We start from the raw sequence: 26,027 nt of genomic DNA, 5'->3' as shown, positions 1-26,027 counted from the left end.
TTCCATGGAAACAATCAATAGGTTCCAACTTAATCAACACTAATGTCTGCCCCCACAAGATTGCATCAAAGAACATGGTGTTTTGGGGGACATAATACATCGAAACTGACACACTACCTCACACCACATACAAAAATTAATTCAAAATGGCTCAAAGGCATAAATAGAAGAACCAAAACTATAAAACTCCTGGAAGAAAACATAGGGAAGCATCTTCAGAACCTTGTGTTAGGCAGGGACTTCATCAAAATTAAAAACTCTTGTGCATCAAAGGACTTTATCATGTTAGTAAAAAGACAACCTACAGAATGGGAGAAAATATTTGGAAACCACATATCCAATAAGTGTTCAATATCCAAGATATATCAAGAAATCCTGCAACTCAGCCACAAAATAAAAACAACCCAATTTTAAAATGGGCAAAGGACTTGTATAGACATTTTTCCGAAGAAGATACACAGATGGCCAATAAGCACATGAAAAGCCACTCAATATCATTAGCCATTAGGGAAATGCAAGTATAAATCACAATGAGTTGCCATTTCATAACCAATAGAATGGCTAGTAATAAAAAAAAAAAAGCAAGTACTGGAAAGGATGTGGAGAATTAGAAATTCATTCATTGTTGGCAGGAATGTAAAATGGGGCAGTCACTGTGGGAAACAGTTTGGCAGTTCCTCAAAAAGTTAAGTATGGAATTACCATATGACCCTGCAATCCTACTCCTAGGTGTATATCCAAAAGAAAGCAGGAAGTCAGATATTTTCACACCAATGTTCTTAGCAGCATTATTCACAACCCAAAAGATGGAAGCAATCCAAATACCCGTCAAAAGATGAATGGGTAAACAAAATGTGCTACATTCATACAATGGAATTTTATTCAGCCATCATTTTAGTTTCCTAGCGGCTAAAACAAATACCTTAAGCATAAGGAATTTATTGGCTCATGGTTTTGAGACTAAAAGAACTACAAAATTGAGGTGTGAGCAGGACTATGATTTCTCCCAGAAGATGTGTGTGCCAGTTTGGATATATTGTGCCCCTCCCCATATTCTTTAATGCAGACTAATGCGATCTGATTAGTCTGTTGGTTAGGGTGGAACCTCTGATTGAATTATTTCCGTGGAGGTGTGGACCCCGCCCATTCAGGGTGGGTCTTAATTAGATCACTGGCATCCTTTAAAGGGAGCTCACACAGAGAGCAGAGAAGATAAAATGCCCCCAAGACAAGCTGAGAGAGACATTTTGGAGATGGCTGTTGAAAGTTGATGCTTGCTGATGCTTGGAGATGCTTGGAGAGGCAGACAGAAGGACGTTTGGAGGACACACAGGAGCTGAGAGAGAGGAGTGAAGATAGAAGCCCAGAGACATTTGAAGAAAACCATTTTGAAACACAACCTGGGAACAAAGGACCAGCAGACACCAGCCATGTGCCTTCCCAGCTGACAGAGGTGTTCCAGGTGCCATCGGCCATTCTTCATTGAAGGTGTCCTCTTGTTGATGCCTTAGTTTGGACAGTTTTCATGGCCTTAGAAGTGTAAATTTGTAACCTAATAAATCCCCTTTATAAAAGCCAATCCATTTCTGGTATTTCGTATAATGGCACCTTTAGCAAACTGGAACAACATGGTATTCTGGGACTGGCTGCTGGCAATCTCTGGCCTTGACTTTCCATCACATGCACCTGTGGGCTTCTACTCCTTTCCTCTCCTAGTTCCATGACTTCCAGTTTCTCGCTTCATGCAGCTTTTCGTGTGTGTGTTTACAATTTCATTTGCTTATAAGGACTTCCTTTGTTTTTTGGATTAAGAGCCACCGTCATTCAGTTTGGGCATGCCTTAACTAATAGCAACTTCAAAGTTCCTATTTATAAATGTGTTCAAAGCCACAGGACCAGGGGTTGGGACATGAAAATGCCTTTTGTGGGGCACATGATTCAATCTCCAGGAGCCATGAAAATGAATGAAATTCTGATGAACCTTGAAGAAATCATGTTGGTCAAGTAAGCCAGGCACAAGAGCACCTAACCTTCCTTAAGTCACTGGAGAAAAAGAGCAAACTAAACCTTAAGTGGGCAGAAAGAAGGAAATCATAAAGATTAGAATGAAAATAATGGAACAGAAAATAGAAAAAGCATAGAGAAAATCAATGAAACCAGAAGCTGATTCATTGAAAATATCAATAAAATTGACAAATCATTAGCTAGATTGACCAAGGAAAAAAGAGAAGACTCGCATTATTAGAATTAAAAATGAAAGAGGGGACATTACTGCTGACCTAACAGAAATAAAAGGATTATAAAGGAATACTATGAACAATTGTATGGCAGTAAATTAGGAAATTCGGGTAAAATGGAAAAATTCCTGAAGAGAAACAGAGTACTAAAACTGACTCAGTAAGAAATGGACAATCTGAATAGAGCATAACAAGTTAAGGGATTGAATTCATAATAAAAAAAACTTACCACTAGAGATGAATATTTAAAGTGCTGATATGAAAAATTGTCAACCAACAATTCTATATCCAGCAAAACTGTCTTTCAAAAAACAAGATAGATAGATAGAATGTTATGGCAAATATGGCAAAATGTTAACATTGGTGGATCTGTGGATCTGTGGGGATAGGGGTATGTTGGAGATCTCTGTGTGGGGTTTGTTTTGTTTTTGTAACTATCCTATATGTTTGAAAGTATTTCAAAATAAAAAATGAAAAAAAAATTAAAAACATAAATTTACCCACAAAGCAAAATCCAGGCCCAGATAGCTTCACCACTGAACTCTACCAAATATTAAAGGAGAATTAATACCAATTCTTTATAAAAGTTTTCAAAAAATAGAAGAGGACAAAGACATCACAAGAAGAGAAAACTCTAGACCAATATGTTCTCATCCATGTAGATGCAAATACCTTCAATGAAATATTAGCAAGCCAAATCCAGCAACATTTAAAAAGAATTACGCATCACAACCAATTGGAATTTATCCCAGGTATACAAGGTTGGTTTAACTTAAAAAACAACAACAGGGGGCGGGGCAAGATGGAAGACTGGTGAGCTGTATGTTTTAGTTACTCCTCCAGGAAAGTAGGTAGAAAGCCAGGAACTGCGTGGACTGGACACCACAGAGCAATCTGTCTTTGGGCATACTTCATACAACACTCATGAAAATGTCGAACTGCTGAGATCAGCGAAATCTGTAAGTTTTTGCGGCCAGGGGACCCGCGCCCCCCCCTGCCAGGCTCAGTCCCGTGGGAGGAGGGGCTGTCAGCTCCGGGAAGGAGAAGGGAGAACTGCAGTGGCTGCTCTTATCGGAAACTCATTCTACTGATCCAGACTCCAACCATAGATAGACAGAGACCAGACACCAGAGAATCTGTGAGCAGCCAGCCCAGCAGAGAGGAGACAGGCATAGAAAAAAAAAACAACACGAAAAACTCCAAAATAAAAGCAGAGGATTTTTAGAGTTCTGGTGAACACAGAAAGGGGAAGGGCGGAGCTCAGGCCCTAAGACGCATATGCAAATCCCGAAGAAAAGCTGATCTCTCTGCCCTGTGGATCTTTCCTTAATGGCCCTGGTTGCTTTGTCTCTTAGCATTTCAATAACCCATTAGATCTCTGAGGAGGACCCTTTTTTTTTTTTTTTTTTTTTTTAATCCTTTTTTCTTTTTCTAAAACAATTACTCTAAGAAGCCAAATACAGAAAGCTTCAAAGACTTTCAATTTGGGCACGTCAAGTCAAGAGCAGAACTAAGAGAGCTCTGAGACAAAAGGCAATAATCCAGTGGCTGAGAAAATTCACTAAACACCACAACTCCCCAAGAAAAGGGGGGTGTCCGCTCACAGCCACCATCCTGGTGGACAGGAAACACTCCTGCCCATCGCCAGCCCCATAGCCCAGAGCTGCCCCAGACAACCCAGTGTGACGGAAGGGCTTCAAATAACAGGCACACACCACAAAACTGGGCGTGGACATTAGCCTTCCCTGCAACCTCAGTTGATTGTCCCAGAGTTGGGAAGGTGGAGCAGTGTGAATTAACAAAGCCCCATTCAGCCATCATTTGAGCAGACTGGGAGCCTCCCTACACAGCCCAGCAGCCCAGAACTGCCCTGAGGGGACGGCACTCACCTGTGACATAGCACAGTCATCCCTCAACAGAGGACCTGGGGTACACAGCCTGGAAGAGGGGCCCACTTGCAAGTCTCAGGAGCCATACGCCAATACCAAGGACTTGTGGGTCAGTGGCAGAGACAAACTGTGGCAGGACTGAACTGAAGGATTAGACTATTGCACCAGCTTTAAAACTCTAGGATCACCAGGGAGATTTGATTGTTAGGGCCACCCCCCCTCCCCGACTGCCCAGAAACACGCCCCACATACAGGGCAGGCAACACCAACTACACACGCAAGCTTGGTACACCAATTGGGCCCCACAAGACTCACTCCCCCACTCACCAAAAAGGCTAAGCAGGGGAGAACTGGCTTGTGGAGAACAGGTGGCTCGTGGACGCCACCTACTGGTTAGTTAGAGAAAGTGTACTCCACGAAGCTGTAGATCTGATAAATTAGAGATAAGGACTTCAATAGGTCTACAAACCCTAAAAGAACCCTATCAAGTTCAGCAAATGCCACGAGGCCAAAAACAACAGAAAATTATAAAGCATATGAAAAAAAACAGACGATATGGATAACCCAAGCCCAAGCACCCAAATCAAAAGACCAGAAGAGACACAGCACCTAGAGCAGCTACTCAAAGAACTAAAGATGAACAATGAGACCATAGTACAGGATATGAAGGAAATCAAGAAGACTCTAGAAGAGCATAAAGAAGACATTGCAAGACTAAATAAAAAAAATGGATGATCTTATGGAAATTAAAGAAACTGTTGACCAAATTAAAAAGATTCTGGACACTCATAGTACAAGACTAGAGGAAGTTGAACAACGAATCAGTGACCTGGAAGATGACAGAATGGAAAATGAAAGCATAAAAGAAAGAATGGGGAAAAAAATTGAAAAAATCGAAATGGACCTCAGGGATATGATAGATAATATGAAACGTCCAAATATAAGACTCATTGGTGTCCCAGAAGGGGAAGAAAAGGGTAAAGGTCTAGGAAGAGTATTCAAAGAAATTGTTGGGGAAAACTTCCCAAATCTTCTAAACAACATAAATACACAAATCATAAATGCTCAGCGAACTCCAAATAGAATAAATCCAAATAAACCCACTCCAAGACATATACTGATCACACTGTCAAACACAGAAGAGAAGGAGCAAGTTCTGAAAGCAGCAAGAGAAAAGCAATTCACCACATACAAAGGAAACAGCATAAGACTAAGTAGTGACTACTCAGCAGCCACCATGGAGGCGAGAAGGCAGTGGCACGATATATTTAAAATTCTGAGTGAGAAAAATTTCCAGCCAAGAATACTTTATCCAGCAAAGCTCTCCTTCAAATTTGAGGGAGAGCTTAAATTTTTCACAGACAAACAAATGCTGAGAGAATTTGCTAACAAGAGACCTGCCCTACTGGAGATACTAAAGGGAGCCCTACAGACAGAGAAACAAAGACAGGACAGAGAGACTTGGAGAAAGGTTCAGTACTAAAGAGATTCAGTATGGGTACAATAAAGGATATTAATAGAGAGAGGGGAAAAATATGGCAAACATAAACCAAAGGATAAGATGGCTGATTCAAGAAATGCCTTCACGGTTATAACGTTGAATGTAAATGGATTAAACTCCCCAATTAAAAGATATAGATTCGCAGAATGGATCAAAAAAAATGAACCATCAATATGTTGCATACAAGAGACTCATCTTAGACACAGGGACACAAAGAAACTGAAAGTGAAAGGATGGAAAAAAATATTTCATGCAAGCTACAGCCAAAAGAAAGCAGGTGTAGCAATATTAATCTCAGATAAAATAGACTTCAAATGCAGGGATGTTTTGAGAGACAAAGAAGACCACTACATACTAATAAAAGGGGCAATTCAGCAAGAAGAAATAACAATCATAAATGTCTATGCACCCAATCAAGGTGCCACAAAATACATGAGAGAAACACTGGCAAAACTAAAGGAAGCAATTGATGTTTCCACAATAATTGTGGGAGACTTCAACACATCACTCTCTCCTATAGATAGATCAACCAGACAGAAGACCAATAAGGAAATTGAAAACCTAAACAATCTGATAAATGAATTAGATTTAACAGACATATACAGGACATTACATCCCAAACCACCAGGATACACATACTTTTCTAGTGCTCACGGAACTTTCTCCAGAATAGATCATATGCTGGGACATAAAACAAGCCTCAATAAATTTAAAAAGATTGAAATTATTCAAAACACATTCTCTGACCACAATGGAATACAATTAGAAGTCAATAACCATCAGAGACTTAGAAAATTCACAAATACCTGGAGGTTAAACAACACACTCCTAAACAATCAGTGGGTTAAAGAAGAAATAGCAAGAGAAATTGCTAAATATATAGAGACGAACGAAAATGAGAACACAACATACCAAAACCTATGGGATGCAGCAAAAGCAGTGCTAAGGGGGAAATTTATAGCACTAAACGCATATATTAGAAAGGAAGAAAGAGCCAAAATCAAAGAACTAATGGATCAACTGAAGAAGCTAGAAAATGAACAGCAAACCAATCCTAAACCAAGTACAAGAAAAGAAATAACAAGGATTAAAGCAGAAATAAATGACATAGAGAACAAAAATACAATAGAGAGGATAAATATCACCAAAAGTTGGTTCTTTGAGAAGATCAACAAGATTGACAAGCCCCTAGCTAGACTGACAAAATCAAAAAGAGAGAAGACCCATATAAACAAAATAATGAATGAAAAAGGTGACATAACTGCAGATCCTGAAGAAATTAAAAAAATTATAAGAGGATATTATGAACAACTGTATGGCAATAAACTGGACAATGTAGAAGAAATGGACAATTTCCTGGAAACATATGAACAACCTAGACTGACCAGAGAAGAAATAGAAGACCTCAACCAACCCATCACAAGCAAAGAGATCCAATCAGTCATCAAAAATCTTCCCACAAATAAATGCCCAGGGCCAGATGGCTTCACAGGGGAATTCTACCAAACTTTCCAGAAAGAACTGACACCAATCTTACTCAAACTCTTTCAAAACATTGAAGAAAATGGAACACTACCTAACTCATTTTATGAAGCTAACATCAATCTAATACCAAAACCAGGCAAAGATGCTACAAAAAAGGAAAACTACCGGCCAATCTCCCTAATGAATATAGATGCAAAAATCCTCAACAAAATACTTGCAATTCGAATCCAAAGACACATTAAAAAAATCATACACCATGACCAAGTGGGGTTCATTCCAGGCATGCAAGGATGGTTCAACATAAGAAAAACAATCAATGTATTACAACACATTAAAAACTCGAAAGGGAAAAATCAATTGATCATCTCAATAGATGCTGAAAAAGCATTTGACAAAATCCAACATCTGTTTTTGATAAAAACACTTCAAAAGGTAGGAATTGAAGGAAACGTCCTCAACATGATAAAGAGCATATATGAAAAACCCACAGCCAGCATAGTACTCAATGGTGAGAGACTGAAAGCCTTCCCTCTAAGATCAGGAACAAGACAAGGATGCCCGCTGTCACCACTGTTATTCAACATTGTGCTGGAAGTGCTAGCCAGGGAAATCCGGCAAGACAAAGAAATAAAAGGCATCCAAATTGGAAAAGAAGAAGTAAAACTGTCATTGTTTGCAGACGATATGATCTTATATCTAGAAAACCCTGAGAAATCGACGATACAGCTACTAGAGCTAATAAACAAATTTAGCAAAGTAGCGGGATACAAGATTAATGCACATAAGTCAGTAATGTTTCTATATGCTAGAAATGAACAAACTGAAGAGACACTCAAGAAAAAGATACCATTTTCAATAGCAACTAAAAAAATCAAGTACCTAGGAATAAACTTAACCAAAGATGTAAAAGACCTATACAAAGAAAACTACATAACTCTACTAAAAGAAATAGAAGGGGACCTTAAAAGATGGAAAAATATTCCATGTTCATGGATAGGAAGACTAAATGTCATTAAGATGTCAATTCTACCCAAACTCATCTACAGATTCAATGCAATCCCAATCAAAATTCCAACAACCTACTTTGCAGACTTGGAAAAGCTAGTTATCAAATTTATTTGGAAAGGGAAGATGCCTCGAATTGCTAAAGACACTCTAAAAAAGAAAAACGAAGTGGGAGGACTTACACTCCCTGACTTTGAAGCTTATTATAAAGCCACAGTTGCCAAAACAGCATGGTACTGGCACAAAGATAGACATATAGATCAATGGAATCGAATTGAGAATTCAGAGATAGACCCTCAGATCTATGGCCGACTGATCTTTGATAAGGCCCCCAAAGTCACCGAACTGAGTCATAATGGTCTTTTCAACAAATGGGGCTGGGAGAGTTGGATATCCATATCCAAAAGAATGAAAGAGGACCCCTACCTCACCCCCTACACAAAAATTAACTCAAAATGGACCAAAGATCTCAATATAAAAGAAAGTACCATAAAACTCCTAGAAGATAATGTAGGAAAACATCTTCAAGACCTTGTATTAGGTGGCCACTTCCTAGACTTTACACCAAAAGCACAAGCAACAAAAGAGAAAATAGATAAATGGGAACTCCTCAAGCTTAGAAGTTTCTGCACCTCAAAGGAATTTCTCAAAAAGGTAAAGAGGCAGCCAACTCAATGGGAAAAAATTTTTGGAAACCATGTATCTGACAAAAGACTGATATCTTGCATATACAAAGAAATCCTACAACTCAATGACAATAGTACAGACAGCCCAATTATAAAATGGGCAAAAGATATGAAAAGACAGTTCTCTGAAGAGGAAATACAAATGGCCAAGAAACACATGAAAAAATGTTCAGCTTCACTAGCTATTAGAGAGATGCAAATTAAAACCACAATGAGATACCATCTAACACCGGTTAGAATGGCTGCCATTAAACAAACAGGAAACTACAAATGCTGGAGGGGATGTGGAGAAATTGGAACTCTCATTCACTGTTGGTGGGACTGTATAATGGTTCAGCCACTCTGGAAGTCAGTCTGGCAGTTCCTTAGAAAACTGGATATAGAGCTACCATTCGATCCGGCGATTGCACTTCTCGGTATATACCCAGAAGATCGGAAAGCAGTGACACGAACAGATATCTGCACGCCAATGTTCATAGCAGCATTATTCACAATTGCCAAGAGATGGAAACAACCCAAATGTCCTTCAACTGATGAGTGGATAAATAAAATGTGGTATATACACACGATGGAATACTACGCGTCAATAAGAAGGAACGATCTCGTGAAACATATGACAACATGGATGAACCTTGAAGACATAATGCTGAGTGAAATAAGCCAGGCACAAAAAGAGAAATATTATATGCTACCACTAATGTGAACTTTCAAAAATGTAAAACAAATGGTTTATAATGTAGAATGTAGGGGAACTAGCAGTAGAGAGTAATTAAGGAAGGGGGAACAATAATCCAAGAAGAACAGATAAGCTTTTTAACGTTCTGGGGATGCCCAGAAATGACTATGGTCTGTTAATTTCTGATGGATATAGTAGGAACAAGTTCACAGAAAGGTTGCTATATTATGTAACTTTCTTGGGGTAAAGCAGGAACATGTTGGAAGTTAAGCAGTTATCTTAGGTTAGTTGTCTGTTTCTTACTCCCTTGTTATGGTCTCTTTGAAATGTTCTTTTATTGTATGTTTGTTTTCTTTTTAACTTTTTTTTTCATACAGTTGATTTAAAAAAGAAGGGAAAGTTAAAAAAAAAAAAAAAAGAAAGAAAGAAAAACAAGGAAAAAAAAATGATGTAGTGCCCCCTTGAGGAGCCTGTGGAGAATGCAGGGGTATTCGCCTACCCCACCTCCATGGTTGCTAACATGACCACAGACATAGGGGACTGGTGGTTTGATGGGTTGAGCCCTCTACCATAAGTTTTACCCTTGGGAAGATGGTTGCTGCAAAGGAGAGGCTAGGCCTCCCTAGATTTGTGCCTAAGAGTCTCCTCCTGAATGCCTCTTTGTTGCTCAGATGTGGCCCTCTCTCTCTGGCTAAGCCAACTTGAAAGGTGAAATCACTGCCCTCCCCCCTATGTGGGATCAGACACCCAGGGCAGTGAATCTCCCTGGCAACGTGGAATATGACTCCCGGGGAGGAATGTAGACCCGGCATCATGGGACGGAGAACATCTTCTTGACCAAAAGGGGGATGTGAAAGGAAATGAAATAAGCTTCAGTGGCAAAGAGATTCCAAAACGAGCCGAGAGGTCACTCTGGTGGGCACTCTTACGCACACTTTAGACAACCCTTTTTAGGTTCTAAAGAATTGGGGTAGCTGGTGGTGGATACCTGAAACTATCAAACTACAACCCAGAACCCATGAATCTCGAAGACAGTTGTATAAAAATGTAGCTTATGAGGGGTGTCAATGGGTTTGGGAAAGCCATAAGGACCACACTCCACTTTGTCTAGTTTATGGATGGATGAGTAGAAAAATAGGGGAAGGAAACAAACAGACAAAGGTACCCAGTGTTCTTTTTTACTTCAATTGCTCTTTTTCACTCTAATTATTATTCTTGTTATTTTTGTGTGTGTGCTAATGAAGGTGTCAGGGATTGATTTAGGTGATGAATGTACAACTATGTAATGGTACTGTGAACAATCGAAAGTACGATTTGTTTTGTATGACTGCGTGGTATGTGAATATATCTCAATAAAATGATTAAAACAACAACAACAACAACAACAACAACAACAACAAAACCCTAATGTAATACACCATATCAATAGGAGAAAAAACAAAAACTACATGATCATTTCAGTAGATACAGGAAAAGCATTTGACAAAATCCAACATCCTTTCATGATAAATACACTCAACATCCCAGGAGTGGAAAGGAACGTTCTCAACCTAATAAAAGGCATCTACAAAAAACTCAACAGCTGACATCATACTTAATGGTGAAAGACTGTATGCTTCCCTCCTAAGATCAGGAACAAGTCAAGGTGTCCACTTTTACCACTTCTATTCATTGTATTAAAGTTTCTAGGCAGGGAAATTAGGCAAGAAAAAGAAAAGACATGCAATTGGAAAGGAAGAAGTAAAACTATCTTTATTCACAAATGACATTATCTTGTACATAACAAATCCTAAGGCCTACTCCTTGTGCAAACGCCCAAGTCTACTGTTCGTGAATATCCATCCCTCTCCAATTTTCTTCTTTTTTTTCTATCCATCTTTTCCTGAGAGAGTTTTTGGTAAGACAAAGGAAAGAGATAGAGACTGTAATTATGCAATAGTCCATGGAAAATGTGCTAGAAAAGAGAAATGGCATTATCAGTTAGAGAAAAGTTTGTTACTTTCTGGATATTTTACTCTTTCTGGATACTTTACTGCAGGGCCTGAAGCCTCTGCCCATAATGGATAGGGTAAGGAATCTGACTCAACTTCCCCAGCTGCTCATGGAGTTAAGGGAATTGATTTTCTGGGAGCCCTTGAGGGTGACAAAGGGTCCAAAAAAGCCAAAAAGGCAGGAAAGAAAAGGAGAGGGGAAAAAGAAAGGACTGCTGGAAGCCCATTTAGGGGGCTCTTTATGGACTGACATGTCTCATTGGGAAAAATAAAAAGCTCTGTGCAACATTGGAATAAAAAAAAAAAAAAAAACCCAACCCTAAAGAAGCCACTTTAAAAAACAGCAAAAGAAAAAAGGAAAAAAATCAAGCAAAAAACTATTAGAACTAATAAATTAGTTTAGCAATATTTCTCAATACAAGATCAATATGCAAAAATCAATTGTATTTCTATACACTTGCAATGAACTATTGCACATTCCTGTGGGTTATTAGATTCTGCTCCTGTTCATTTGTTTGAGCAATTTTACACTCCCTTTGTAAACTGCAGATAACTGCATGGTTTTGTTACCTACCTGTAAAGTGGACTAGATCCTGTGATCTTGCTTATATTTCAACCCTCTCGGTATTTTCACTTCTTACAGTTTCCTTCAATATCTGACTACAACTCTCCAAACAAACGTTTTCAGTTCCCCACAACTCCACTCCCCTTCCCTGATGTCACTGAAAAACTAAAACCTGACACCCCATCCTTATGGAGATTCTAGGTTGTCTTGGAGCTGTCCTTTCCCCCAAGATCTAAAGCAGCACTGCAAGCTAAAGCCCCACAACTTGAAATATACCTCAAAGCACTCAGCAGACCATGCTTGTCTTGATTTCTCCCTGGACAAGACACTTCTGGGTCACTAAAGAAGTCTGGTAAAATGCTCAAGCCATCCACACCCTCATATAAGAAATAACCATGATTGCAAACAATATCACCAAGGGCATCTATATCTCAGCTTCAAGAAACTCAAGGAGCAGGGCCACAGAATAGAAAGATTTTATCCCCCAACCCCTTATTCTTTAATGCACACTTATTTTTTTTACATTTTTTTGTTGTGAAAAATAACATATATACAAAAAAGTGATAACTTTCAAAGTGTGATTTAACAAGTAGCTTTAGAGCAAATTTCAAAGACTGTCATGGGTTATGGTTCCACCATTTCAGTTATTTCCTCTAGCTATTCAAATACCATAGAAACTAAAAAATATATGTATTTATAAAAAGATTCCATATTCATAATCCTTTGTTAAGTCCTATCTTGTCTGTTGCTACCCTCCCTCTTGTTTGATCACTGTCTCAATCTTCAGGGATATCTGGGCAGTGGCCACCCTAATTTGTTCATATTTTAAAGTGGTGTTGACATTATGATGAAGGGGGCTGTATCTAGTTGATGTTCTTGGAGAGGCTGTTGCCTCTGTGTTTTGGGACTTATCTAGCATAGGAACACCCTGGAGGTTTTAAGTTTCTGGAAAAATAAACTTAGTGAGTGAAACTCTTATAGACTCTCAGATAGGGACCTAGGTATTCTTTAGTATTTTCAGGACTACTGTTGATTAGGGCTTGGCACACTGTGGCCATTTGGAGTATCTAGCTTGAACTTGCATAAGAGTAACCTCCAGGGCAGCCTCTAGACTCTATTTGAAATCTCTTAGCCACTGAAACCTTATTTTGTCACCTTTCTTTTCCCCCTTTTGGTCAAGAAGGCATTCTCAGTCCCTCAATGCTAGGGCCAGGCTCATCTTAGGAGTTGTGTCCCACGTTGTTGGGGAGAATTACTCCCCTGGGAGTCATGTCCCATGTAGGAGGGAGGGTAATGAATTCATTTGCAGAGTTGGACTTATAGAGAGAAAGGCCACATCTGAGCAACAAAAGAAGTTCTCTGGAAGTGACTCTTAGGCATAATTATAGGAGGGCTCAGCCTCCTCTTTACTGCCATAAGATCGAGGGCTTGACTTATTAAGCAGGGGTTCCTAATTTCACATAACATATATTCTGACCAAGATAAACAATCAGTGTCTCACATTATCTTCACTTAGTTGTACAATCATCATCATTCTCAATTTTAAACAATTATCATAACCCAAAACACCCCAAAGCTCTTATCAGTCCCTAATTATTTATCCCTAATATTGGTGTGGTACTAGTAAGGTATTCCTATTAAATATAGTCCATAGTATGCAATAGGTAGTTTTCCCACATCCCAGTCTGTTGTTAACTCTTTGTACTAGTTTCATACCTTAGAAGTAGATCATGCAAACACTTATTTTTATTTGCAGTCCTTATCTGTGGGATACCTGCCTTTAAACAACCCTTTTCAATCACCTTCGCCTTCAGTGTGGCACTGATACTTATAATCCCATTAATGAACTATCATCACCCCTGTCCATTCCCAAACCTTTAAGTTCAACCTCATTAATAGATCTGTACATGTTAGGTAATTATTCCCCCTTCTCTATCTTCTGCCTATTTCTAGGTACCCTATATTCTACATTTTAAGACACCGATTCTATATATTCAGAAGATCATATTAGTGATAACATACAATACCTCTCGTTTTGTGTCTGACTTATTTAACTCAGTTTTATGTCCTCAAGTTTCATCCATGTTGTCAAATGTTTCATGACCTCATTCCTTCTTACTGCTGCATAGTAAGTATTCCATTGTATGTATACAGCATTTTGTTCATCCACTCGTTTTAATACACACTTTCGAATTAATATTTCTCTTTTTCCTTTTAGACATTGTCTTAGATGCCTGACCCTAAAACAACCGGCCTTTTGCCACCACCTCTCAACAAATGATTCAACTTGTCCTCTACCAATAAAAAACATCTAACGAGCCAATCAACTAAGTTATTCAGTGAAAAACTGGATGTATTTCTGGAATAAGCAGAGGGACTGATGAAAACAGTTTTCCTTCTCTTGACCAAGTTGCCAGCCTTATTCCTTGTCCTGACTATCTTGGAACTGTTAAATAAAAGACAAATTTTAAGAATTTAGAAAAGAGAGACCATTTATTTATCATAAGAAGACAATTTGGAAATCGGGGAACCCTTTATGCCAGGACAAAAGTGTTCTGTTTTTTCCTAAGAGAGCTTATATAGTAAATACAGTGAGGTCACACAAGAAAAACTATGGTTAAACAACAACAACAACAAAAAAAAACAAGAAGAGCAAGTTTTATAAGGGGATGGAATGCTAACTAACAAATTTATTTAACCCAAACAAAAGTCCCGGTTTGGGGGAAATCAAGACTCAGTTTCAAAGACTGTCAGAAGGTCCTAGCAGTTGTGAAGGTCATGGACTCCCAGATAATTTGTCTCACAAATAACATGTATGTGTGATTTCAACATGTACAGATAAGTTTTGCTTTAGGCATATGCGGACAAGTTGCCTCCAGGCCCTTGACAATTCATTTAACAGAACCAAACTTGCAGCTGAGGAAATGCAGGGAAAAACATCTGGGACTGCAGAAACAAACAAACAAACAAAAAATTTTTAAAAATTGGGAAGGAAGACAACTTCAGACTTTGACGATTCTATGTATCGATCTCACCCCCGACCACCCCCCTTCCCTCTCCTTCTAGGCTACCTGGGCCCCTGACTGGGTGGTTCCTTATCTCCCTCCTACTCTCTCCTAACTCTTACAGACTCCAGGTGGCCTAATTATCACAGAGGAAAGCATTCCAGACCAAGTGGTCCTAATCACAACCTTGGTAAATCCCTCACCGAACCCAGTAATCAACACCCCCGCCCCCACCCAGGGCTCTTCCTCCAACCCAGTCCTAGCCCTTAACAAGCTGCCTGTCCTTTGTTTCCATGGAGTTGAGTTCTGCTCTCTCTCCCTGCTATAGTGGCCCCTTGAATAAAGTCATCCTTGCCTGTTTAACATTGTCCAGTGCAGTTTTTTCTTTGATACATTATTGGAATATTATTTGGCCATAAAAAGGAAAACAGTACTGATACATGCTACAATATATGTTAAGTGAAAGGAGCCAGTCACAAAAAAAACACATATTATGCGAGTCCATTTATATCAAATGTCCAGAATAGGTGAATCCTTAGAGATAGAAAGTAGATTTGTGGTTGCCAGGGGCTTGGGGACAATGCTGGGGACATAGAGGGGCAAGAGTTAAAGGGTATGGGTTTCTTTTTTGTTTTTCTTTGGGTCAATCCATCTTTACTGGAAGAAACACTAGCAACTGCTTTAAATAATGCATGCCCTGCCCTACCCCATTTTGTGGGGGAGAGTGTTTGCAGACGGGCATCTTCCTCTGCCTGGCAATCTTGATGACCTGTTTGACAGCCCCATGGAGGAGAAGGTCATGTCTTTTGGCTTCTGCTGCTTTCTGGCAAAGCTGTAGTAGTTGCTAGGACCCAGGACCCACCCTTGCTTCTTGGCATAGTAGGTCATTTATTGGGGTGAGTTGGAGAAGAAGATCCAGGTGATCTCAGCAAAGAGGAATTTCTCAAAAGCCTTGTGGATGCACCCGGCACTCTCACCCCGGATAGTGTCAAGTGGGATGTCAATGAAGATGTAACTGGTCTGCAATTATGTTGCACTTGGCCAGGAACACCTTGTTTTAGCTGCCCTCCATCAGGTGCTGCTCAAGGGACACAAGAAGCTTTCGAGACAGACATTGGTCTAGATGTCCTTGGTGGGTAGCCCTCCAACTCCATGCAGAATTCAGCTGGCTCTCACATGGTTCGGGGACAGCAGGAAGAGGAAATTGAGACCCAAGAGCTGGTATCTGTAGGCTGACTCGAGGAGCTGCTCCTTGTAATCAAAGCAGTGGCCTTTGAGCTGGGCCATGCAGTGCTTGTGCAGGCTGCTCCCCTGGGCCCCCATCTCCAGTATGTCACAGGGCAGCATGTTTGGTCATCTTGGTTGGCAGGAAGTTGAGCTCCAGCAGACCCAGCATGAGGCAGCCCAGCTCTTCCCGCCCTTTCCAAGGTTGGGGCTGTGGCAGTTCCACTCGCCCCGGAGCTGCCACTCCTGAGGCCGCTGCAGGAAGATGCCTGCTGGGGGGGTTTCTTTTTGAGGTGATGAAAATGTTCTAAAATTGATTGTGGTAGTGGTTGCAAAAAATCTGTAAATATACTAAAAACCAATGAACTGTACTCTTTAAGTGGGGGAATCGTATGGTGTGTGACTACCTCAATAAAACTTTTTTTTAGTCACGGAGAGAAACAAAGGAAAAGTGAAAATGAGGAGGAGCAGTCAAGAGACTGAGAGGAGGCCATGTTTTCAAGAAGCTTGGCTGTGAAGAGAAGAGAGGGACCCTGGGAGATCCAGGGGGATGTGGAGTTGAAAGGAGGGGTTTTGGGTTTTCAAGAGCCTGGGTCAAAAGCAGGGGCGGAGAAAGGGTTTAACCATGGAAGAGAACCTCATTCTACAGCAGAGCTTCTCAAACTTTGTTTCCGCACTCTGGGGGGCTTGTTAAAATGCAGATTCCGATTCGGTAAGTCTGGATGGGGCCTGAGATTCTGTATTTCTAACAGGCTCCTGGGTATGGCAGATTCTGCTGGTCTGTAAACTACATTTGAGTAGAAGCTCCTGGGAGACTTTGAGGGCTGGGGGGAGGGGATGCATGAACTTCAGAAAGTTGAGGAATTTTCCAGCTGGTGGTAACTGCTTTTTTCCCTGTTATGATGGGACGTAGCATCTTGGGACAGAGAACATCTTGATCGAAAGGGGGATGTGAAATGAAACAACGTTTCAATGGCTGATAGATTCCAAATGGAGTGGAGAGTTCACTCTGGTGGACATTCTTGCACACTATACAGATAACACTTTTTAGGTTTTAATGTACTGGAATAGCTAGAAGTAAATACCTGAAACTACCAAACTGCAACCCAGTAGTCTTGACTCTTGAAGACGACTGCAAAACAATGTAGCTTACAAGGGGTGAGGGTGTGATTGTGAAAACCTTGTGGATTGCACTCCCTTTATCCAGTTTATGGATGGATGAGTAGAAAAATGGGGAAAAAACTAAATGAAAAATAGGGTGGTGGGGGGGGTGAAATGATTTGGGTGTTCTCTTTTATTTTTATTTTTATTTTTTATTATTTTTACTTTTTCTGGTATAAGGAAAATTTTCAAAAAATAGATTGGGGTGATGAATGCACAACTATATGATGGTACTGTAAACAGTTGATTGTACACCATGGATGATTGTATGATATGTGACTATATCTCAAAACTGAATTTTAAAAGAAATGATGGGATGGGGGAGGGCGAGGTGGGTCTGGGAAAGGCCTGGAAGAACAGCTGCTGGGAAATCCTCCCCTCTCTTCAGCCTTTCCCACGGAGACCTCCCATTTGCCTGCTCCATAGCTGTATGCCTGCCTGATCTTAGACTCTGGTAATGAGGGCTGCTGAACCTCTTCTTGCTTTCTCAAGCTCAAGCCAGGTTCTGATGCTCAAACCTGCTACAGACTGAGATGTGCCGCCTTCTCAGTTAATGCTGCTGCATAGGGCCCTTTTCCACACTCAGTTTTCTATTCCTTCCCCTGCACAAGTTTGAGGACCACACTACTCTGGCCCTCACTCCCCCATCTGCCAGCTTGAGCTAGCACCCAGCACGTCGTCCCTCAGGCAACCTGCCCCTTTAAGAGCCCCCCCCCCTCCACCGCCGCCAGCTCCTCCCTCTGGCCAAGTGGCCGGATTTCCCCATCTGGGCCCAGCCCTTTAAAGCCAAACCTCCCTCTTTCTGGCCGGATGTCTATCCAGATCGGAGCTGCTGGGGGCCCAGGGTGCTGAGAGTAGGAAGAAGTGGGCGGTGACAGGTACACGCAGGGCCTGGGCTCAGAAGGGACACAGAGCTGGGACAGAGTGGACCCCTGGGGAAGCAGAGCCAGTCGGGAGCGGGCAAGAGATGTCACTTACCAAGCAGCGCTATGTGCCAGGCACTGTGCCCAGCCCTCTTTGTACAGTTATCTCAGAATTCTGAGGGAGGTATTTTTATTTCCATTTTCCAGATAAGGGAAGGGAGCCCAGCGCTGTTAGCTGAATTACCCAAGGCCATACAGCTCCCGAGTGGCAGAGCCAGGATCCAAACTCAGGTCAGTGTGACTCCAAAGCCTTGACGCTCTCTTCTCTGCATCATACACCTGATAGGTCCTGGCCTCTTCCCATACTTGGGTTTCCCCTGTATGCAGTAGAAAGTGGGGAAGAAATGGGTTATCTCCTCGGCACACCCCTCCACCCCCAATCCCCCAATCCCAGTAACTTTGCCCCTCCCTCCTTCCAGGAGCTGCTGGGAGATGCTGCTGCTGCCGCCGCTGCTCCTGCTGCTGCTGCTGCTGGGGCTGCTGCTGCTGCTTCTCCTGAAGCTGCCGCCGTCGGCTGTGCCCAGGCAGCGGTGGTCCCAGCGAGCGGGGCTGTCCTGGCTTGTGGGCCTCCAGCATCGTGTGGCCTGGGGGGTCCTGGGCTGGGCAGCAGCCTGGCAGCAGCGGAAACTGGAGCAGAGCACTCGGCACGCAGGCCAGAGCCAGGAGCAGGCCTTGAGGCGGTGTCTCCAGGGAGCCCAGGGTGCCCCCCGCCCCCTCAGGGGAAACATAGGTGTGTTCCCCAGGGTCTGGGGAGGAGGCCTAGAGAGAAAGAAACCCCGCAGGACAGTCCAGAACCTGAGGAGCCCGTGACACAGAGGGGCCTGACCCAGAGTCCCTACCCAGGCTGGGGTGGACCCTCTTGCTCAAGATGGCTCTCCCCATCCTGGGCGTTTATAGCCTCCCCACCCCCAGGCCTATCTTGGGATCCTTCTCCAGGGGTCTCTCCAGGCTTCCATGACACTCTTGGGAAACACTGTAGCTTCCTGAGGAGTTTCTGGTGTCTTTGGGATTACAGACATGAGCACCTTCCGGAACCGTCTCCCTCTGACCAAGGCCACCCAGCTCCAGGAAGAAGAGAGCAGGACACAGCTCCAGCCCCCTACGCCAAAGCAGTACCATGCCTCTCTGCAGGTAAACTGGGGAGGCTAGAGCTCAGCCCTGCCAGAGGCCCCTATCTGTGGCCAAGCCCTCCCATAAGGGTAGACAAAGAACCCCCAAACTGTGGGGCCAGGGTCTGGCTCAGGCCCAGAACCAACACCCTCCTCTTGTCCCCCTAGGCCACCTTACTGGGTCTGGCAGCCCTAAGAAAGGCTCACCCAGAGGTGCTGGCTCCAGGGGGCACTGCCTGTGTGACCCCTACATCCCCCTGGCCCTGCCCCTTCCCCTGGCCTGGACATGTCCTGGGCCAGGCTAGTCCCTCTGGAGCCAGGGACCCTGGGGCCCTGCTCCTGGAGGCACTGAGGTCCCCCTGGCTGCGGGCACTGGAGGCTGGGACGGCGGTTGAACTGCTGGACGTCTTCTTGTGCCTGGAGGCCAATGGCAAAGAGCTGGCTGATGCGGTAGCTGCAGGGAACGCAGGAGAGCCTCTCCCCAGAAGAGCAGATGAGCTGCGGGCAGCCCTGGAGCAGGGACCCCGAGGACTGGCCCTTCGGCTCTGGCCAAAGCTGCAGGTGGTGGTGACACTGGACGCAGGAGGCCAGGCTGAGGCTGTGGCAGCCCTGGCGGCCTTGTGGTGCCAAGGGCTAGACTTCTTCTCACCTGCTTATGCTGCCTCTGGAGGTCAGCAGGGCTCAGGGGTAATGAGCTGGGAGCAGGGTGCAGAGATCATATAACTACAGCTCATGGCCATGTATTGAGCCCTATATAACCATCTCATTTAACCTCCCCAAGACCCTCTATAGTGGGGATTAGCGGCTCCGTCTTACAGACGAAGAATCTGAGGCTCAGAAGTTAAGAGACTTGCACAAATTCACTTTGGGTCTGCTACCTTCAGAACCACTACACTCTGCCTCTTTTCCAATAAGGGCCTGAGAGGCAGTGGCCTGAGCCTGGGGGTGTCAGGAAGAGTAGGGTGGAAGGACAGCAATGAGATCAGATGCTCAGAGGAGTGGGGCCTGGGGTCCAGGGTGAGGGGCTATTGATGAGGAGGCTGCTTGCTCCCCACAGGGGTGATGGGCCTGAGCCTGTGGCCAGAGCAGCCCCATGGGCTCTACCTTCTACTCCCTGGAGCTCCCTTTATCGAGCTGCTCCCCATCAGGGAGGAAGCCCAGGAGGAGGCCACCTCCACCCTCCTGCTGGCCGAGGCCCAGCAGGGCAAGGAATATGAACTGGTGCTGACTGATCACGCCAGCCTTACCAGGTGATCCCCTGCCCTCCACTTGCTGCCTCCTCCCCGGCCCGCAGGACCCCTTGGGCCTGACCTCACCCCCACTCCCACCCCATCAGGTGCCGCCTGGGTGATGTGGTACGGGTGGTTGGCACCTACAACCAGTGTCCAGTTGTCAGGTTCGTCTGCAGGTAGGTGACCTCCCAGGGCGCTGAGGAGTGTCCTAGTGCCCTGGGCTCCACTGCCTCCCCACTCCTCCCCAGGCTGGGCCAGGCCCTGAGCGTGCGAGGAGAAGACATTGGTGAGGACATGTTCTCTGAGGCCCTGGGCCAGGCAGTGAGGCAGTGGCCAGGGGCCAAGCTGTTGGACCACAGCTGTGTGGAGAGCAGCATTCTGGGTAAGCTGCTCCACTCCACTTCTTGGGGTGGCTGACCCCAACACTTGCCCATCCTGCTGAGAGAATCTCCAGGAAGGAGCAAGGTCTCAGCCTCCTTTGCTGCTCCTAATAAAAGTCCTTCCCCATGTCTAACTCCCAGCCCTCCTGCTGCAGTTTCTATCCATTTTCTTTCCTGACCTGATTCATATTTAGGGTTAGGCTCTAGGTGACTCTTCATTTACCCCACTCCCCACCAAGAAACCCCTTTTTACCCATGAACTTCAAAGTGGGGAAAAATAGATGGGGGCAGGGGCCTGGGAAGGCGCCCAATTCACAGGAAGTGTGTATGCCTCGGGGGGGTTATCACAGATACCTCGGAGGGCTCCGCTCCCCACTATGAGGTGTTTGTGGAGCTGCGGGGGCTGAGGAACTTGTCGGAGGAAAACCGAGACAAGGTAAATGAGATGGGGAAGGGTCCCCTCCACTCTGCCTGGCCCCGGATGCCGGGTGCCGTGGGGGCAGGGGAGTGATGGGCAAGAGAGGGGCAGGGGAGGAGGACTTCCCCGGGGCACTGGGAAGGGAAGGATGAGCCCCACAGAGACACACTTTTACACATAAGACTCATCCACACCCCTAGCCCTGGGCACGGCCATACACAGCTCTCCTTGCACACACAATCACACACAGCCACATGCCGGCCTCACTCAGACTGTTCTGTTCCCAGCTCGACCACTGCCTTCAGGAAGCCTTGCCCCGCTACAAGTCCCTGCGGTTCCGGGGCAGCGTGGGCCCTGCCCGTGTCCACCTGGTGGGGCAGGGGGCCTTCAGGGCACTCCGGGAGGCCCTCACCACCTCCCCTTCCTCCCCCTTCCCCCCTGAGATGCCCCGGGTACTGAGACACAGGCACCTGGCCCAGATCCTGCAGGGGAGGGTGGTGTCCTGAGCCACGGCCCACCTCCCGCAGAGGCCCAGGTCACCCTTTCCCCTGGGCCCCTCAGGATAAGGAGCCCTAGACTGGCATCTCTGACCGTGTCACCTGACAGTTGATGTGTCCTGAAGCGTAGGCCAGTGGTGCCCTGCCCACGTCCCCCTTGATCCACCCAGGACACTGCTAGGGTGTTCCTGTGCATGCTGATGGCTTCCTGGGTCTCCCAGCCTGAGGGTGTGTGCTTGGCCAGTGCACTGGGTGCTGGGGAGTGAATGCCCCCGGGAGCAACCCCCGGTCAGTAAGAAACAGGAGGTGGTAAATAAAGACCCCAGCTTCCCTCAATGGGACAATTCTCAAGTGTCTTTCAGAGGGTCCCAACAGTACCGAGCCCCAGCTGCCCACAGCAGCCAGCCACCCATCGGTGCCCCCTTCCTGGTTTTCCTCACTTCCCCTCTCCCCTCCTGTGCTTCCTGGAATCAACTCCCAAATAAACCTTGTGTACCCAGATTCTTGACTCAGGGTCTGCTTGGGGGGAAACTGCAGGGTGGGTTCCCTTCTCTCTGCTCCTGCTACAGCCGGGGCTCTCCCTACCCTGGCCCAGCTGTCCCCCTGGGAACCAGGGTGCACCCCTCCCCACCCCCCCCACCCTGCTCCAGGCTGGGTCAGGCCTCAAGGGTATGAACACTCAGGGCCTCAGGGACCCTTACCATGGCCTAGGCCAACCCAGCAATGCAAAGTCACCGCTTCCTGCCTCCCCCCATCCCAAGCTTAACCTAAATGTGGAGGGGCTGCTTTCCATCGCCCCCTTTCCTGGCCCAACACCCACGAATTCCTCCCATGGCAGTGGGGAAGGGGCTATACTTCAAATCATAAAACAGTAGAGCCAAAAGCAACCCCAGAGAGCATCTGGCTTAGCTGTCCATTTTGCCAATGGGGAAGCTGAGCCTCAGCAGGGTTGGGAAGTTTGCCCAAGACCCCAAAGCACCTCCTAAATAAAGGCAGCACCATTCCTGATTAGTTGCCGTCTCTCATTCTGCCTCTGATTTGCTTCTTGATTCCAGGCCCTGGCTCCCATGCACCCGGCCCCCATGTCAGCCCATAACCCCTTCTTGCTGAAATCCTCCCAATCGGCTTGGCCTATAGGACCATTTGACCCACGTCCCCACTCTCCAGGCTCCTTTGTCCCCTTTCCCTTTCCCTGAGGGAACCCACAACTATAAGGCCCACGCAGCACCGCCTGCCATGAGCCGAGCACCCCAACCCCTCCATGCCTTTGCTCAAGTCATCCCTTCTGTGGAATGCCCTATCCCCACTACCTGATGGAAATCCACTCTTCAGGCAAGGCCTTCCAGGGCCCCCTGCCCCCCACCCTGCCCCAGCCAGAAGCCACTGGCTCACTGGTGTGCTTATGTTTGCAAAAATCCTCTTCCCACTCGACTACGGTTATGCCTGGGTCACCCCGAACTTGGACTTGTGAGCGCCTTGAAAGCTGAGGCCACATTTTATTTGCCACTGTCACTCCAGTGCCCAGTGCAGGGCCTGGTACAGAACAAGTGCCCAAAATCAATTCCCTGGATAGGAGAAAACTCCAGCCTGGAGAGGGCCTGGGCCCTTCACTCCACGGCAGCTCCTTCACCCCAAGGTGGCTCCTTTACCCCAAGGCGGCTCACTCCCTGTTGATGGTGGGCTGGGACTGCATTCCTCCCCTCCAGGCAGCATGGCCCAGGAAGGAAGCTGGAGAAGTGGAAAGACAGCATCGGATTTGGCTTCCCTTCCTTTGGCTGCCCAGGCTGGGTTTTTAGGGTTTTCCCCGTTAGAGGTGGGTGGGAGGGGCAGAAGGGAAGAAGAGAGCTGGGGTGGGGTGGGGGGGAATCTCTCCCACGGAGGCAGAATGCCCTGAAGCCTGAGAGCCCCCAGGGGCAGCGACGAGAAGCAGTGAGGGAGCGGCTGCTGCTGGCCGCCCTCCTCCCCTCTCCCTCATACCGTGGGTCTCACCTCTTCTCCTGCCCCTAATTAGCAGCTGCCCCCACCGCCACCACTACATTGTCCCAGGCCAGCGACCCAGCCAAAGCCGCTTTTGTGCTCTCAGATTCCTGGGTGCAAGGTGGCCTCGTTAGTGCCCGGAGACAGTTCCATCTCCAGGGAGCAGACAGACAGATGAGGTGGGGGCAGAGGGTTACACAGATCCCAGCGCGGCTTCGGAACGCCTCAGTGGCCATTACTTGAGTTCAGCCTGGAGACGGCCCCCCTGCCGGAGGCTAATCTTAGCCCTGTCTTTGTCTGGCCCTGGAGTGGACGCAAGTGCCCACCTTCCCCCCCGCACCTCAGAGCACTATAAACCCCAGGCCCCTGGTAGTGGATCCCAATCGACAGTCTCAAGGTTCCTGGCTATTTGGACCACTGCAGACACCACCTTTCCCGGCTGCTGTACCCTGAGCTCCAGACACCATGAACCCTCCCTCCACCAAGGTAAAGACCCGGGGATGGAGGGGTGACACATCATTTCCAAAGAGGCAACGGAAGAAAGGCCAGAAGTGTCTCCGTTCTGGGCCTTTTTCCTTGTGGGTTCTGAGGCAGGGGGCTGGGTCTGGCTAACATTGGGTCGGGCTCTGTTCTCCTAAGAGCTTGTGTTTATTGAGCACTTACTATGTGACAGGTACCGTGTTTGCACGTCATCTCATGTGCCATAAATGGGGGAAATAAACAGGGCCTCTGTTTATCCTGAGCTTACAAACTTTTGGTGCAGACAGACTCTGCTGCCTGTTTCAAGGTGAAGTGGTAAGCACTCTAAATGGGGGTGCCCAGAGGAGAAAGAGATTCATTCTGCTCAGAGGCTTTTAGGGGACTTCCTGGAGGAGATGCTGTGTGGGGCCTTGAAGGATGGTTGGATAAAAGAACTAGGTGCGAGTCCTTCCCCAAGAAGCCCTCAGACGGGCACGAGCACGGACCCAGAGGGAGGAAAGCCAAGGGACAGTGAGGGCGGAGCGCAAGCCCCCAGCGCCGGGTATCCCACCTCCCTAGATCTGCTGGGCTGCCGTGATGCTGCTCCTGCTGCTGCTGCTGCCGCCCGCGCTACTCTCGCCCGGGGCGGCTGCACAGCCCCTGCCTGACTGCTGCCGCCAGAAGACGTGCTCCTGCCGCCTCTACGAGCTGCTGCACGGCGCGGGCAATCACGCGGCCGGCATCCTCACGCTGGGCAAGCGACGGCCCGGGCCCCCTGGCCTCCAGGGCCGGCTGCAGCGCCTCCTGCAGGCCAGCGGCAACCACGCGGCGGGCATCCTGACCATGGGTCGTCGCGCAGGCGCAGAGCCCACTCCGCGCCCCTGCCCCGGGCGCCGCTGTCCCGTCGCGGCCGCGGCCGCCACCGCCGCTGCGCCTGGGGGACGGTCGGGTGTCTGAGCCCTTGTTCCCGCCCCGTCCTGGCCCTGCCTTCTCCCCTCCTCCCGCCAGGTGTCAGCCCCCCGAAAAGCGGCAATAAAGACGAATGTCCATTAGTGTGATTGGTCTCTGTTCCTGTGTGGTCGCGTCCCGCCCTCCAGGGGGCGTGAGAGAGTCATGCGCCTGGAAGCCGGGCTGTGGAACACCAGCCTCAGCTGCCTCGTCGTTAAATCCGAAATCTACCTGCTTGGTAGCTCCCAGTGCAAGGAACGCGCGTAAGGCCCTGGCACGCGGGGAGAACCAGATACGTGCATGCTTGGAGGGGAGGATGCCGGAGAGACAACACGCTTGATGCTCTACAAGTCAGTCTGACAGGGCCTTAACAGAGGAACGCGCGGGAGAGGAGGGAAAGCAAGGGAGGCTGCACAAATGAGCAGAATCCGGCTAGGAAGGGATGGGAGTCGAGCTTGCCGAACAGGCAGGGAATATGAATCATCCAGAGGGGCTGCGGCGTAGGGTGCAGGGTTTTGGGAGCAGTGAGACGACGGAAGGGAAGTGGTTCGGTATGTGCAGCCTGGATTGTGAAGGGCCCCACAAAATCATCAGATTTTACACTTTATTCTGTAGGTAACTGGGAACCAGAGGAAGTCCTTAAGGACGAGATTTTCTTG

At 46.3% G+C, this 26,027-nt stretch overlaps 2 protein-coding genes and 1 pseudogene across 3 annotated transcripts; 2 read left to right on the top strand and 1 right to left on the bottom strand.

The window, feature by feature from the left end:
* Window positions 1-15,683: 15,683 nt before the first annotated feature.
* Window positions 15,684-17,849, bottom strand: LOC119514775 (annotated as a pseudogene).
* Window positions 17,850-18,200: 351 nt separating this feature from the next.
* On the top strand, window positions 18,201-22,485 carry GHDC (GH3 domain containing). 2 transcript variants are annotated; one of them, XM_037808942.1, is made up of 10 exons: window positions 18,201-18,303; window positions 18,496-18,579; window positions 18,768-19,078; window positions 19,364-19,479; window positions 19,626-20,127; window positions 20,515-20,707; window positions 20,794-20,865; window positions 20,938-21,071; window positions 21,420-21,505; window positions 21,775-22,485. In XM_037808942.1, exons 3-10 carry the CDS (start codon window positions 18,781-18,783, stop codon window positions 21,991-21,993), a joined length of 1,620 nt encoding a protein of 539 aa, XP_037664870.1. In that variant the 5' UTR covers window positions 18,201-18,303; window positions 18,496-18,579; window positions 18,768-18,780; the 3' UTR covers window positions 21,994-22,485. The 2 variants fall into 2 exon arrangements, with proteins under 2 accessions (XP_037664870.1, XP_037664871.1); XM_037808943.1 differs by lacking the exon at window positions 18,768-19,078.
* A 1,941-nt stretch (window positions 22,486-24,426) lies between these two features.
* Window positions 24,427-25,377, top strand: HCRT (hypocretin neuropeptide precursor). Its single transcript, XM_037807878.1, has 2 exons — window positions 24,427-24,447; window positions 25,000-25,377. The coding sequence occupies exons 1-2, from the start codon at window positions 24,427-24,429 to the stop codon at window positions 25,375-25,377; spliced, it is 399 nt and encodes a 132-aa protein (XP_037663806.1).
* Window positions 25,378-26,027: the final 650 nt, after the last annotated feature.

This window comes from Choloepus didactylus, chromosome 18 (assembly GCF_015220235.1).
Source record: "Choloepus didactylus isolate mChoDid1 chromosome 18, mChoDid1.pri, whole genome shotgun sequence".
Classification (NCBI taxonomy): domain Eukaryota; kingdom Metazoa; phylum Chordata; class Mammalia; order Pilosa; family Megalonychidae; genus Choloepus; species Choloepus didactylus.
The sequence above is the reverse complement of the archived record's forward strand: the minus strand, read 5'-3'. Positions and strand labels throughout refer to the sequence as shown.

Excerpts from the sequence above, each read along its gene's own strand:
- GHDC (XM_037808942.1), top strand. The coding sequence starts at position 18,781 with ATGCTGCTGCTGCCGCCGCTGCTCCTGCTGCTGCTGCTGCTGGGGCTG. Across the intron at positions 20,708-20,793 it reads GATCACGCCAGCCTTACCAG|GTGCCGCCTGGGTGATGTGG; the intron begins GTGATCCCCTGC and ends CCACCCCATCAG. Across the intron at positions 21,506-21,774 it reads CGGAGGAAAACCGAGACAAG|CTCGACCACTGCCTTCAGGA; the intron begins GTAAATGAGATG and ends TTCTGTTCCCAG.
- HCRT (XM_037807878.1), top strand. The coding sequence starts at position 24,427 with ATGAACCCTCCCTCCACCAAG. Across the intron at positions 24,448-24,999 it reads TGAACCCTCCCTCCACCAAG|ATCTGCTGGGCTGCCGTGAT; the intron begins GTAAAGACCCGG and ends CCACCTCCCTAG.